The following is a 15,457-nucleotide window of genomic DNA, read 5'->3' on the forward strand; positions in this document are numbered from 1 at the left end:
AAGGTACTGCAAGTCAGAATTGGGGTGTATTGGCAAAGCTCTGTGTTGGGTCTCAGTAGCAGAACAGCAGGAGATGCCACAGGTCAGGATTGAGGTGCACTGACAGATTTGTGTGTGGAGATTTCAGTACTGGAATAGAAGAGGGTACTGCAGATCAGGAGAGAGGTACATAGGCAGAGGTGCGGGTCCCAGTACTAGAATAGCAGGGGGTGATGCAGATTAGAGCTTACAGGCACCCAAGTTCTGGAACTGAAAGAGGTGCTGAAAAGCTGGAATGAGGTGCACGGCTTCAAGCTTGATCCTGCCATACCTGCCGAGGTTCCTTATTTCTACCAAATTCCGTCCCCGGGTGTCTCCACTGCATTGCAGTGGAACTTGACCTTTCTTGGATAATACTGTTTGGACGCAGTGCTTCAGGTGCTTGTCTCTCCAGGCTTCCTAAACGCTTGTCCTGTAAGGCAAGGAAATAGTAATACATGATTCAAGTATTCCCTTATGACTTGTTCTGGTGTGTCTGTGCCCGCTCTCTCTTTTTGATGCGCTTGTGCTGACACAGGGGGTTGCATCCATTTTGACCAGAGCACTCACTTGATTTTCACCTTATTAATTTCCACTATGCTGATGATTAGGTGTTACCTTTAGAATCCTGATCTCAGGAGCATTCTTGTCTGGAATCACACCCTATGTGAAAGGCCCCCTAGAACCCCTGCCTCGACCACTGCCACAACAGGAGAGACAAGGGATGAGGAACAATTTTTGCACCTCTCGGGACCACCCTGCCTGATCCAATGAGCATCAGTGCAAATGCTGTAACACTCTGCAACTGGGCTGCTTTTGTACCACTTATGTAGCGGGACATGCAAGGCTCACAGTTATTTCCTCCCTTTCTACTCTTCAGAAGCAGTCATGTCCTATGCAGTCTACTGCACACAATCTTCTGTACCAGTGATGGACACACATATGTTTTCCAATGTTCTATCCTTTGTGAGTGATTTTCAACCTTATTTGAACTAAAAGAGCTTTGTACTGCAAAATGCAAATTGACAAATATTTGCTCCTAAAAGCCTGTGTTTTCATTAGCATGAGACAGAATTAACATTTCAGCTCAGGATGTAGTCAACAGTGACAGCAGCAGCAGCAGCATGACATCGGCACTAGAATCTTTCCAGCAGCATTTATGGGAAATTTGTGCTGGAATTGTTATGGAACATCTAATATAATAAAAGGCACCCTCAACGTTCTGAGGACAACGTTCTGAAGTCACTCAGACTCCCAGAACGGTTCGTAAGTTCGTGGTGGTGAAGCCACTGAACGACTTGCTGCCCCGCCCTCGCGTCAAACGTCATGACGTCGAGGGCGGAAAACCAACAGAAGAATGAAAGCAGGGACCGCATCAAGGAAGGGGGAGGAGTAGGGAAACACGCGGAGCGTGTTTCCCTACTCCTCCCCCTGCCAAGGAAACGCTGGCTACCAACCGCGCCGCGCGCCTCAGGTAGCCCCGCCCCGACCGCCCGAGCACCACTCTCCCTCCCTCCCAAGTTCAGCAACGCGCGACGGCGACGTGGTGGGGGCGCTCCGCCCCAGATGTCAGCGGGTGGGGGGTGCTGCGAGTCCGCTCCCGGCGCTGTCCTGCCTTTAAAACCCAATTTGAAGCGCTGGAATAACAGGCAGCAGCGCCTCGCGTCTGCCCTTCTACTAAAAATCTCTTCGACGACGTCATTGGGCCTTCCCACATTGAGTCCCGCCCTCCTCTCAGGTAACTTCCAATTACCGCGAGGGCGGGTGGGACTCAATGTGGGAAGGCCCAATGACGTCGTGGAACAGATTTTTAGTAGAAGGGCAGACGCGAGGCGCTGCTGCCTGTTACTCCAGTGCTTCAAATTGGGTTTGTTTTTTTTTAAGGCAGTGAGGGTGGTGGGCCTGGGCGGCAGGAGAATGGAGCTGGTAGGTGGGGAGGGACTCAGATGGGAGAAGGGTGTGGGGCTCTCAGGTGGGGGGGAGGGGGTTCTCAAATGGGAAGGAGACTGAGGTGGGAGGGGTTCATGGATGGGAGAAGCAGAAGGGGGTGGGGAGGGGGTTCTTGGATAGTTGAAGGGGACGGGTGGGGAGGGGACTGGGGTTCTTGGATGGGAGAGACTGGGGAGGGGGTTCTCGGATGGGAGAAGGGGACGGATGGGGAGAGGACTGGGATTCTTGAATGGGAGAAGGGGACTGAGGTGGGGAGGGGGTTCTTGGATACTTGAAGAGGACGAGTGGGGAGGGGACTGGGGTTTTTGGATGGGAGAGACTGGGGAGGGGGTTCTTGAATGGGAGAAGGAGACTGAGGTGGGGAGGGGGTTCTTGGATGCTTGAAGGGGACGGGTGGGAAGGGCACTGGGGTTTTTGGATTGGAGAGACTGGGGAGGGGGTTCTCGGATTGGAGAAGGGGACGGGTGGGGAGGGGACTGGGGTTTTTGGATGGGAGAGACTGGGGAGGGGGTTCTTGAATGAGAGAAGGGGACTGAGGTGGGGAGGGGGTTCAAGGATGGGAGCGCTTCATGAAACCCCATACACACTCACTCTCTCATCTGGCAGCGCTTCCTGTACCCCCTGCCCCCCCCCCACACACACACACACTCCCTCACTCTGTCATCTGCCATTGCTTCCTGAACCCCCCCCCCCACACACACACACATACTCACTTACTTTCATCTGGCAGCGCATCCACAATCCCCCACACCCCTCTTCTTCCAAGCTGAACCCCTCCAACACATCCCCCCCACCCCACACACACACACTCTCTCTCTCTTCCTCTCCTCCAGCACACCAATTGCTTAGGTGCAGTGGCAGCAATCTCAGACACCAGAGAAAGAGGGGGGCCTGACACCATAGAGAGAGAGAGAGGGAGGGAGGGAGGTATCTCTGTCACACACACACACACACTCTCTCTCTCACAGACTATGTGTTTCTGTCTCTCACTCTCATACACTCTATGTCTCACATTGTATCACATTCACTCTCTATGTGTCACACAGTCACTTACATACTCGCTTGGTCTCATACACTCAGTCTCACAGACAATCTGTGCCTCACACACACTCTCATTCACGCACACACTGTATCTGTGTGAAACACACTCTCTCTCTCTCTATCACACTGTGTCTCCCATACGCAATTGCACACACTCTCATTCTCACACACACACTCTCTCACAGACACGCTCACACCCATACTCACTCTCTCTCTCACACACACACTCACACTTTCACTCTCTCTATCACACACAGTCACTCTCACATACACTCTCCAAAACATACACATTATGAGGAAAACCTTGCTAGCGCCCGTTTCATATGTGTCAGAAACGGGCCTTTTTTACTAGTTATCTCATAATGCATTGGGCCTTGCTCCAGTTCAGCAGTCACGCTCACTGCCTAGTAACAGTCAACCGGATAGTGTTAATGAGGCACTAGACCTGCTAAGGGGCCTCCAGCGTCCTTTTTCTCAAAAATGTGGGCCTGGTTCCTTAAGTGTGATCTTAACGTTTCTGCCAATACTTAATCTGAACCTCTACTGGTCAGTGGCTTCTAATTTTCCAAGTTTATTGAAGACTTCTACTCCATTCATCCATCAGACAATATCTGAGCGGCTACATAACAAATCCAAAAAGAGATATAAAGAAAGCCAATGCTGGATGAAGAGCAGGAGGACAGAGGAGGGAAAGAAGGGGGCAGAACTACAATAATAGATAGGAAAGTGGGTAGGGGGAGGGAGTATTTCAGGCCAGCTATTGGAGAACCTGAAGTAGGACAAAGGTCCATCAAGCCCAGCATCCCGTTTCCAACAGTGGCCAATCCAGCTCACAAATACCTGGCAAGATCCCAAAAAAGTTCAAAACATTTTATGCTGTTTATCCCAGAAATAGCAGTGGATTTTCCCCAAGTCAATTTAATAATGGTCTATGGATTTTTCCTTTAGGAAGCTGTCCAGATCTTTTTTTAAACCCCGCTAAGCTAACCACCTTTACCCCATTCTCTGGCATTCCAGAGTTTAATTACACACTGGGATATCATTTTATCCATAAATGTTCTTGGGCAATCAATATAAACAACTGTAATTTAAAGTAGTGGACAGATGGGGCAATTATTTATAATGTGCCTTTGACGAAACAGTGGGTTTCTAAGCCTGTTTTGTGTTTTAAAGCTGTTGGCAGAAAAAGACTTTCTCTTCCAGTTTAAGCTTGCGGAAAGGCAATTTGCAGTACCATTGGCCCGATACTTTCGAAGTTGGTGCTCTGGGGTTTTGATTGGTCTAGAGTTCAAATCTAGTCAGGAGGCACTGGATTTCTTTTTCAGTCTCAGCTTGGGGGTACAGAGGAGAAACATCTCTGTCCTGAGACCCTGCTCAAGACTTGTGAGCAGTTAATTTTCCTGAAACTCCCCAGGCACTACCCAGGTAGTAAACAAATGTTTAGATAGTTTTATAATTGATCCATATTCAGTTACCTGTTATTGTTTGCTGATTTCACCTTTTTCTGTTCACTGTTCAAGTTCTACGACAATAAATCTTATTAGTTTATTGACTCTGCTGTCCTGAACTGACTAAGAATCCTGGTGGTTTGTGTTTTGGGTCTGTGAGTGCTTTCTGGGAACTGTGGGAACCTTGGGAGTGTGGCCCTAGCTTCCCAGAAATCACTGGGGAATAATTTGTGGGTGGGAGACTCGCCCAGAGGCAAGTGGAACCTAGGGCATGGGGTGGAGGGTTGGCTAGTATAGAACACATGTGCAGGTGGAAGCAGACCTGAGCAGTGCTGGAGACAGACCCCCTAGGTGGCCATGGGGTTAACCCCAGGTGGGTGCTAGGCATTTCGTGACAATGCTACAAGTTAGGTGTGAATTAGGAGCCAAACGTTTGGCATGACAATGGGGAGTTGATAGATGTTAGTTGCCAAAAAGGGGCTGAAATGGCAGTTATGGCCACAGTGCACTTTATCGCTCTTCTATAACTTGGCGCCTATGTGTTCTAGCGCGTAAATGCAAAGGAGGCATTCCCATGGGCGTTGTAGGTGTTACGACTATTTCAGCATTACACATTATAGAATAGTTACATTTACATGCCCAACTGCTGACTTTAGGTGCCAGCATCTACAGCAGCCATAGTCATGGCATAAGTGGCCGTGCCTAAAGTTTGGTGTGTAACTGTGGATTCACACTAATGTTCTATAACAGATTTGGCATCTAACTCTGCCGTTACAGAATACTAGCTTAGCAGCCAGGTTTTTGGCACCATTAATAGAATCCCCCCCCCCCCCCCCCCCCCCCCCCCCCAGATTCTATGCCAGCCTGCTTAACATGAAAAAATTAGATTCTGCCAAATGCTAGCAAGGATGTGGTTGAACCTCTTTTACTCCACCTAATCACCAAGTCTCACTTCTGGTACTGTCCCTCTCAGCTGGAAAAAAGCAGTAGTTACTCCAGTGTTGAAAAATCCCACAGATATTCCTGCAGATCCCTCCTCTTAAAGATCCATTTCCAATTTATGTACTGCTTGTAAGGTTGCAGAAAAGCTTGTTGTTGATCAATTGTCTTCATTTGTCAATAGTAACTCTACTTTGCACCCCAGACAATCAGGTTTCCGAACACACCTCAGTAAAGAGACAAATGCTGCTTGTTTACTCAGCGAACTTCACTTACTCTTGACAAAGGTTCAGTGGTTCTTCTTGTTTCTATTGACCTTTTTTCGATTTAGTAGACCACTCGCTCCTGCTCACTTGTCTGCAAGTGGTTAGGGTAGGTGGATCTGTCTTGGCTTGGTTTTCTTCTTATCTCTCTGATCAATCTTTCACAGTTGTTAATTCCTTCCTCCCACTCTAGTACCTTAGCCCTTCATTATGGGGTTCCCCAGGGTTCTGTTGGCGTGGATAGCATGAGGAGGCTAGAAGAATGGCCAGAAATTGACAACTAAGATTTAATGCTAAAAATGCAGGGTCATGCTTTTGGGCTACAGAATCCCAAGACAGCATATAAGTACATAAGTACATAAGTAATGCCATACTGGGAAAAGACCAAGGGTCCATCGAGCCCAGCATCTTGTCCACGACAGCGGCCAATCCAGGCCAAGGGCACCTGGCAAGCTTCTCAAACGTACAAACATTCTATACATGTTATTCCTGGGATTTTGGATTTTTCCAAGTCCGTTTAGTAGCGGTTTATGGACTTGTCCTTTAGGAAACCGTCCAAACCCTTTTTAAACTCTGCTAAGCTAACCGCCTGTTCTTTCCCCTCTACTCTTTAATATTTTCTTCGTAACCCTTTTTCAGGATCACATTTGTTTCTTTTTCTATGCAGATGATATTCTTCTTATGTATCCCACTTCTTTTGTTTCTGCAGATCTTGGACCTTTATATACAACAACCCAGGCTATGTATAACTGGCTTTTTGCTCAAAGGATTGTACTGAATCCATCCCAAACCACAGCTTGCTGGGTGTCTGGATCCTGCCCTGTTCCCTCGCTACCTCTTACTTTTTAAAATATGCCTTTAGCTCCAGTCTCTTCATTCTGTTACCTAGGTGTAATCATTGATTCACTGCTATCTTTTGAGTACCAGATTTCTCAAGTTGTTCAACTAGTAATTTTTTGGCCTCACTGTCTCTGATTAATTAGCAAATTTCTAGATTTTGCAGCAATGTATATATCATGACTAGATTATTGTAACTCGGTTTATGCAGGCATGACTTCCATTCAACAGCATTGTCTTAAAACCCTCCATAAGTACATAAGTAATGCCACACTGGGAAAAGACCAAGGGTCCATCGAGCCCAGTATCCTGTCCATGACAGCGGCCAATCCAGGCCAAGGGCACCTGGCAAGCTTCCCAAACGTACAAACATTCTATACATGTTATTCTCGGAATTGTGGATTTTTCCCAAGTCCATTTAGTAGCAGTTTATGGACTTGTCCTTTAGGAAACCATCTAACCCCCTTTTAAACTCTGCCAAGCTAAGCGCCTTCACCACATTCTCCGGCAACGAATTCCAGAGTTTAATTACGCGTTGGGTGAAGAAACATTTTCTCCGATTTGTTTTAAATTTACTACACTGTAGTTTCATCGCATGCCCCCTAGTTCTAGTATTTTTGGAAAGCGTGAACAGACGCTTCACATCCACCTGTTCCAGAACTTGTATGCAGGCACTTCTACACACACTATTGTGTCTAATAGCAAATATAACCCTGCAAATGGGGAGTGAGAGCTTGATTTTCCTGAATGTAAGCAGCAAGGGCTGGTACCTGCTCCTCCCGAGTGCCGTCTCGTAAGTAGATCTGCTTCTGTCTGGAGATGGAGGAAGTCTTGTAGTACTCCACCAGCTTGTTCAGGGAGGAGAACTTCTCTGTCCACAGGTAGTAGTTACCCTTGCTATCTCGCATGACCTTGAAATGTTGGACGTCCTCTTCTTGTCTAAAAAGATCAATAAAGAGGTGCATGTTTGTTACAACCTGGCCAGCTGAGAATGGTATCACCAAAGGGGAAGAAAAGAAGGGGGTGCTGGCAATTTCAAGGACAGAGGGAGAAAATGGGGAGGGGAATGGCACAGTTCCAGATTGTAAGGAACTGCAGACTTACATAGGCTTATTTAATTTAAGTGTGCGACTGAAAAGGGGCGTGGCCATGGGAGGGGCATAGGCAGGGCAGGGGCATTCACTAATGAAGCGTGCAGTATTATAGAATTTGGAGGATCCATGCCCAACTTAGACACAAGGATTTACACGAGGTTTGAGCTGGTGTAAACCCTCATGCCTACAAATTAGATATGGATCAAAGCTCCATGGGCTATTCTATAAACGGCACCCAATTCACAGTACTGTTTATAGAATAGTGCTCAGCGTGCATTTTTGGGCGCCATTTACTGAATTTAGTCCCATGTGCGGCCATTGGTATGTCCCTATTTTCTTCCTTATTCTCCCCACATGAGTGATTTTCTGAGACTCCAAGGTGCTTTCACCAGTCACTAAGGGGTCCTTTTACTAAGGTGTGCTATTGGATTTAGCACATGCTAAATGAAACCAGGGACGTAACCGGACTTCGGCGGGAGGGGGGTCCAAAGCCTGAGGTGAGGGGGCACATTTTAGCCCCCCCCTGTGGTGCCACCGCCCCCCCACACTTTTGACCCCCCCCCCCCCCCGGCGCTACCACCCCTCCCATGTCCCTTTCGACCCCACTCCCACCGCTGCCAACCCTCCCCCACTGCCGCTGTCAGGTATCTTTGCTGGCAGGAGTCCCCAGCCCCCGCCAGCTAAAGTCCCCTTCAGCGCCGGTTTCCGAGTCCGGCGCATTCGCTGATCTGGATTCTGTGAGTCCTGATATCTTAACAGCCAAGATTATTAAAAAAGGATAGTAGGAAGACTCAAACTTTGTCCTAAAAGAAAGTTATTTTTTGTTCTTTGCCTAATGGAGAAATAGCACTGCTACTGACTTGAAACAGGTGTTAATTAAGTGTGAGGAATTAGAATAGTTGCAAAGGTTACTAAGGGCAATCTGATTACTGGGTTAGCTTCAAAGGGTCTGTTTGAAGAAGTCCCCTTAGAATTCAAACTATATAGAGAGGAAAGGTTTTCTTCCTGAGAAGTTCTGAGAGAAGAGGACCTTTCTCCGAGTAAGTGACATTATTTTGCTCTGTGTTTGGGCAGGGGAGAATGGAGAGTTGTTGGACATGGATGGATGGAGGGGAGGGAAGTCAGGAAGGAGATGCACATGGATCACATGGATGAATGGGGGCTTTAGGCGATGCAAAGGCAAAGCAGAGAGTTTCTAGGTGATTAATAAAGCCCATTAGCACCTGAGGCTCACTGCAGCAATCTCAAGGCAACTATGGGTGCTGTTCAGGCACAAACAAGAAAGACAAGTCTGGCCACCTGGAAGATCCGGACCGGACTGGGCTGAAGCCTGGAACGGGTAGGAACAGTAAGACAGTCTATGGCAGCCACAGGTTCTGGCCACCAGAGGGCGAGGGGAGCACAAACCAAGAAGCAGGCAGAAAGCATACTGAAGCATAGAGAGGCTCAGCATACACAGGTGCCGCACAGAGGAGCAATCAGAGCCATGCTGGAAGCAGCCAGCACACAGAGACAGAGACAGAGCTAACTTAGAAAGACCAGACAGAAGCCAGCTTAGAAGCTGACCGCCAGAAATAAGGTAAGCCTGAGAGGGTCACGACCACAGATGTGACATCAAAAATGCATGGGACAAATGCAAGGGAATCCTGTTTAGAAGGATCGGATCCAAAGAAGCTTAGGGGAGATTAGGTAGGAAAACTGGTGCTGGGCTGATTTCTACGGTCTGTGCCCTGATGGAGGCTGAATAAATTTGGATGGGCCAGAGTGGAGCTTTCTGGGCACTTTGACAACAACTTCAGAAATTTTAGAACAAAGCCTGTGCCGGGCAGACTTCTACGATCTATGCCCTAAAAATGGCAAGGATAAATCAAGAACAAGTATACATATGATGTATCACTTCATACCACATGTAATGAATTTATATTGTTGGGCAGACTGGATGGACCGTACAGATCTTGATCTGCCGCTATCTACTATGTTAACGTTCACCAGGCCAGGATGAACAGACAGATTTAGAAATATTATCAGAAATTAGGGAGGCTAGCAAACTGGGGAACACAATAATAATGGGTGATTTCAATTACCCCGATATTGACTGGGTAAATGTAACATCAGCACATGCTAGGGGGGTAAAATTCCTTGATGAAATCAAGGACTGCTTAATGGAGCAGCTGGTACAGGAGCCAACAAGAGGAGGTAAAATTCTAGATGTAGTTCTTAGTGGAGGGTATGATCTGGTGCAGGAGTTAATGGTGCTGGGGCTGCCTGATAACAGTGATCATAACATGATCAGATCTGATATCAGCTCTGGAGAAAATACACACAGCAAATCCAATACGTTAGCTTTTAACTTTCAAAAAGAAGACTACTATAAAATGAGAAGAATGGTAAAAAAAACAAACAAACTTAGAGGAGCAGCTGCGAAGGTCAAAAATTTACATCAGGCATAGATGCTGTTCAAAAAGGCCAAACGACAGCTAGCATCGTTAACAAGTGAGGTGAAGGAAGCTATTAGAGCTAAAAGAAAATCCTTCAGAAAATGGAAGAAAAATCTGACTGAAAATAATAAGACACAGCTCAAGGAATGGCAAGTCAAATGCAAAGCGCTGATAAGGAAGGCAAAGAGAGACTTTGAAAAAAAGATTGCGTTAGAGGCAAAATATATAGTAAAAACTTTTTTAGGTATATTAGAAGCAAGAAGCCAGCAAAAGAATCAATTGGACTGCATGGGTTAATGAGACAAAGCCAACATGGATTTAGTGAAGGGAAATCTTGCCTCACCAATCTATTACATTTCTTTGAAGGGGTGAACAAACATGTGGATAAAGGTGAGCCGGTTGATATTGTGTATCTGGATTTTCAAAAGGCGTTTGACAAAGTACCTCATGAAACACTTCAGAGGAAATTGGAGAGCCATGTTAAAATACAGAAAATAGAGAGTAGGGTTAAATGGTCAGTATTCTCAATGGAGAAGGGTAGATAGTGGGATTCCCCAGGGGCTGTGCTGGGGCCGCTGCTTTTTAACATATTTATAAATGATCTAGAGATGGAAGTAACTAGTGAGGTAATTACATTTGCTGATGACACAAAGTTATTCAAAGTTGTTAAATCGCAAGAGGATTGTGAAAAATTACAAGAGGACCTTATAATACTGTGAAACTGGGCGTCTAAATGGCAGATGACGTTTAATGTGAGCAAGTGCAAAGTGATGAATGTGGCAAAGAGGAACCCGAATTACAGCTACGCAATGCAGAGTTCCACATTAGAAGTCACTGACCGGGAAAGGGATCTAGGCATCATCGTTAATGATACATTGAAACCTTCTAGTCAGTGTGCTACGGCGGCTAAGAAAGCAAATAGAATGTGAAGTATTATTAGGAAAAGAATGGAAAACAAAAATGAAGACATTAAAATGCCTTTGTATCGGTCCATGGTGTGACCGCACCTCGAATATTGTGTTCAATAAGTCATCGCATCTCAAAAAAGATATAGTGGAATTAGAAAAGGTACAGAGAAAGGCGATGAAAATGATAAAGGGGATGGGATGACTTCCCTATGAGGAAAGGCTGAAGTGGCTAGGGCTCTTCAGCTTGGAGAAAAGAAGGATGAGGGGAGATATGATAGAGGTCTATAAAATCCTGAGTGGTGTAGAATCGATTTTTTACTCGTTCCAAAAGTATAAAGACTAGGGGACACTCAAGGAAGTTACATGGAAATACTTTTAAAACAAATAGGAGGAAATATTTTTCACTCAACGAATAGTTAAGCTCTGGCATTAGTGTGCATTAATTTTAGCACACGCTAAAAATAATAGCATGCCTATAGCGTGGTTTAGTAAACAGGGCCCTACATTTTTAGAATCCTAACAAGAACCTATTTCTAAAAGAGTGACCTTATTGGTGTCTTTGCAGAAGGATGAGAATAAAATGTTTATTTTGAAGACTTATTTTTCTAAGAAGGATGTGTCATTCTTTGGGCAAAAAGTTACGATTTCCCCTGACGTGGCCAAACGAACACAGTTGTGTCATAAGGCTTTTCTGCAGCTTAGGCCTCATGTTTTGGCTGTAGGAGCTTCTTTTTTCCCCTCAAATTTCCCAATAAATGTCTGGTCATGCCAGGGAATAATTCCTACATGTTTTTAGATCCTAGTGAATTGAAACACTTCTTGTTGGAGAAAGAGAAAACAAATACTTTTATTGTGATTATTCTTCTGTAATTTTTTCTTGAAGTTTCTCTGCAGGTTAATAGGGGTATCAGTATATTTGATTTTGCATGCATGCTATATGTTAAGGACTGATGGTTTCTGGGTTTTTTTTAATTAGCCTCTGGCTCTCCATAAAGTAGACATATGCTATATATTTATATTTTTTTGTTATTGGATAAACGTTTTTTTCTTTAACCATATTTCTGGTTGTATTTCGATGTATATATAATGTAAAGTTTTAAATTTAAAAAAAAAGAAAGAAATTCTTGGAAAAATACATTCAGCATAGAATCAGTAAGAGGACTGATCAGGGTTCGGTTCTTGGGTGAGGTTTTCTGTTCCCTGGACTGGGCTGGGGTTGCCACAGAAGAAGGATGTACAACCCATCATAGAAAGAGAGTATGGTGACAGCTAGGGCTAGATGTAGGACCCATAATTGAAGGGTACTGGATTGGAAGGAGCCCTCAAATCTGTCTCTCAGCTAAGGATTGCTGCTACAGTGACTAGATGGAATATAAAACAGAGAAAACAATAACCAGGTAATTGTGAATGGAAGCTCTCGGCACCATAGTCTAATGGAGGCTGAATCCTGGTGAGCTAGAAGCCTACAGAAACAGGAAGAAGCTTTCATGTGCCTCTTTCCAGCAAACTCTCCCTTTAGCCCTTCCCCAGAAACAAGAAATAACATTTCCTTATTATTTTACCAGCCCAAAATCCCCTCTTGGTGGATCTCTAACCAATAATTGAATTTTATTCTAGACCTTGTACTGTATATAGTACTGTACTGTACGTAAAGGAAGGTTTCAGTATGGGAAGCTGCACTCATTCCTAGTCCAGTGCTCAGGCTCAGAGCAGATGAGGAGGGATGCAAGGCCAGAGGGATCCTCTGGGTGTAACTGTACCTGACAGAAATGGAGAATTCTCCCAGGGAGTTCTGACTAGTTCGGATGATGAAGGAACCCATGTCCTTGCTCATAAGGACGGCTTCTGCCTCGTGCCGTGAGATACCTTCGTGATACCAGCTGTCACAAGAGAGGGAACAAGGGGATTAGTAAACAAGGAAGAGAGTGTCAACATACCCTCACCACATCTTTCTCTCTTTTGTTGCCTGTTTTTGAGTTCCTAGAACAGATCTTCTCTCAGTCCCAATATCCACAGGACTCTCTTTTGCTAAGCTTCAAAACAGTCTGACTAACTTGTATATAAACTAATTAGGGTCATGACACGTGACTGCCACGGTGTAATTTTTGCATTAGATGGGATGATAATCTATTTATTTTGGCGTTTATTTATTTAGAGCATTTATTTACAGCTCTGCAGTAGAGTGCTTCACAACACATTACATATCATAGTAACATAGTAACATAGTAAATGACGGCAGAAAAAGACCTGCATGATCCATCCAGTCTGCCCAACAAGACAAACTCATATGTGCTACTTTTTGTGTATACCCTACTTTGATTTGTACCTGTCCTCTTCAGGGCACAGACCGTATAAGTCTGCCCAACACTATCCTCGCCTCCCACCACCGGCTGGCTCTGCCACCCAATCTCGGCTAAGCTCCTTAGGATCCATTCCTTCTGAATAGGATTCCTTTATGTTTATCCCACGCGTGTTTGAATTCTGTTACCGTTTTCATTTCCACCACCTCCCGCAGGAGGGCATTCCAAGCATCCACTACTCTCTCCGTGAAAAAATACTTCCTGACATTTTTCTTGAGTCTGCCCCCCTTCAATCTCATTTCATGTCCTCTCGTTCTACCGTCTTCACACCTCCGGAAAAGGTTCGTTTGCGGATTAATACCGTTCAAATATTTGAACGTCTGTATCGTATCACCCCTGTTTCTCCTTTTTTCCAGAGTATACATGTTCAGGTCATCAAGTCTCTCCTCATACGTCTTGTAACGCAAATCCCTTACCATTCTCGTAGCTTTTCTTTGCACCGCTTCAATTCTTTTTACATCCTTCGCAAGGTACGGCCTCCAAAATTGAACACAATACTCTAGGTGGGGCCTCACCAACGACTTATACAGGGGCATCAACACCTCCTTTCTTCTGCTGGTCACACCTCTCTCTATACAGCCTAACAACCTTCTAGCTACGGCCACCGCCTTGTCACACTGTTTTATCGCCTTCAGATCCTCAGATACTATCACCCCAAGATCCCTCTCCCCGTCCGTACCTATCAGATTCTCCCCACCTAACACATACATCTCCCGAGGGTTTCTATTCCCTAAGTGCATCACTTTGCATTTCTTCGCATTGAATTTTAATTGCCAAACCTTAGACCATTCTTCTAGCTTCCTCAGATCCTTTTTCATGTTTTCCACTCCCTCCCGGGTGTCCACTCTGTTGCAGATCTTAGTATCATCCGCAAATAGGCAAACTTTACCTTCTAACCCTTCGGCAATGTCACTCACAAATATAGTGAACAGAATCGGTCCCAGCACCGATCCCTAAGGCACACCACTACTCACCTTTCCCTCCTCCGAGCGAATTCCATTCACCACCACCCTCTGGCTTCTGTCCGTCAACCAGTTCCTAATCCAGTTCACCACTTCGGGTCCTATCTTCAGCCCTTCCAGTTTATTTAAGAGCCTCCTGTGGGGAACCGTGTCAAAAGCTTTGCTGAAATCTAAGTAGATTACATCCATAGCTCGTCCTTGATTCAATTCTCCTGTCACCCAATCAAAGAACTCAATGAGATTCGTTTGGCACAATTTCCCTTTGGTAAAACCATGTTGTCTCGGATCTTGCAACTTATTGGCTTCCAGGAAATTCACTATCCTTTCCTTCAGCATCGCTTCCATTATTTTTCCAATAATCGAAGTGAGGCTTACCGGCCTGTAGTTTCCAGCTTCTTCCCTATCACCACTCTTGTGAAGAGGGACCACCTCTGCCGTTCTACAATCCTTCGGAACCTCTCCCGTCTGCAAGGATATGTTAAGCAAATCTTTAAGAGGACCCGCCAGAACCTCTCTGAGCTCCCTCAATATCCTGGGGTGGATCCCATCCGGTCCCATGGCTTTATCCACCTTTAGCTTTTCAAGCTGTTCATACACACTCTCTTCCGTGAACGGTGCTCTATCCAGTTCAATCTCATTTATACTTTTTGCAGACCATCGCGGTCCTTCTCCAGGATTTTCTTCTGTGAAAACAGAACAAAAGTATCTATTTAGCAAATTTGCTTTTTCTTCATCATTATCCACATAGCGGTTCGCAGTATCTTTTAGTCTCACAATTCCCTTTTTAGTCATTCTCCTTTCACTAATATACCTGAAGAAATTTTGTCACCCCTCCTTACATTTCTAGCCATTTGTTCTTCCGCTTGCGCTTTTGCCAGACGTATCTCTCTCTTGGCTTCTTTCAGTTTCATCCTGTATTCCTCCTCGTGTTCCTTTTCTTTAGTTTTTGTGTATTTCTGGAACGCCAACTCTTTAGCCTTTATTTTCTCAGCCACTTGCTTGGAGAACCATATCGGTTTCCTTTTTCTCTTGCTTTTATTTACTTTCCTTACATAAAGGTTCGTGGCCTTATTTATAGCTTCTTTCAGCCTGGACCACTGTCCTTCCACTTCTCGTATTTCCTCCCAGCCCATCATCTCCTTCCTCAGGTATTCCCCCATTTTACTAAAGTCAGCACGCTTGAAATCCAGAACTTTGAG

At 45.3% G+C, this 15,457-nt stretch overlaps 1 protein-coding gene across 1 annotated transcript in view; it reads right to left on the reverse strand.

The window, feature by feature from the left end:
- Positions 1 to 15,457, reverse strand: part of LOC115460233 (GRB2-related adaptor protein 2-like) — a 161,800-nt gene that overhangs the window by 14,736 nt on the left and 131,607 nt on the right. Inside the window, exons 4-6 of the mRNA XM_030190048.1 lie at positions 12,697 to 12,816; positions 7,267 to 7,435; positions 311 to 451 (exon numbers count right to left, since the gene is read on the reverse strand). Coding sequence (XP_030045908.1) covers positions 311 to 451; positions 7,267 to 7,435; positions 12,697 to 12,816 — 430 coding nt within the window. The remainder of the gene's footprint in view (positions 1 to 310; positions 452 to 7,266; positions 7,436 to 12,696; positions 12,817 to 15,457) is intronic.

Source organism: Microcaecilia unicolor, chromosome 1 (genome assembly GCF_901765095.1).
Source record: "Microcaecilia unicolor chromosome 1, aMicUni1.1, whole genome shotgun sequence".
NCBI classification, from domain to species: Eukaryota; Metazoa; Chordata; class Amphibia; order Gymnophiona; family Siphonopidae; genus Microcaecilia; species Microcaecilia unicolor.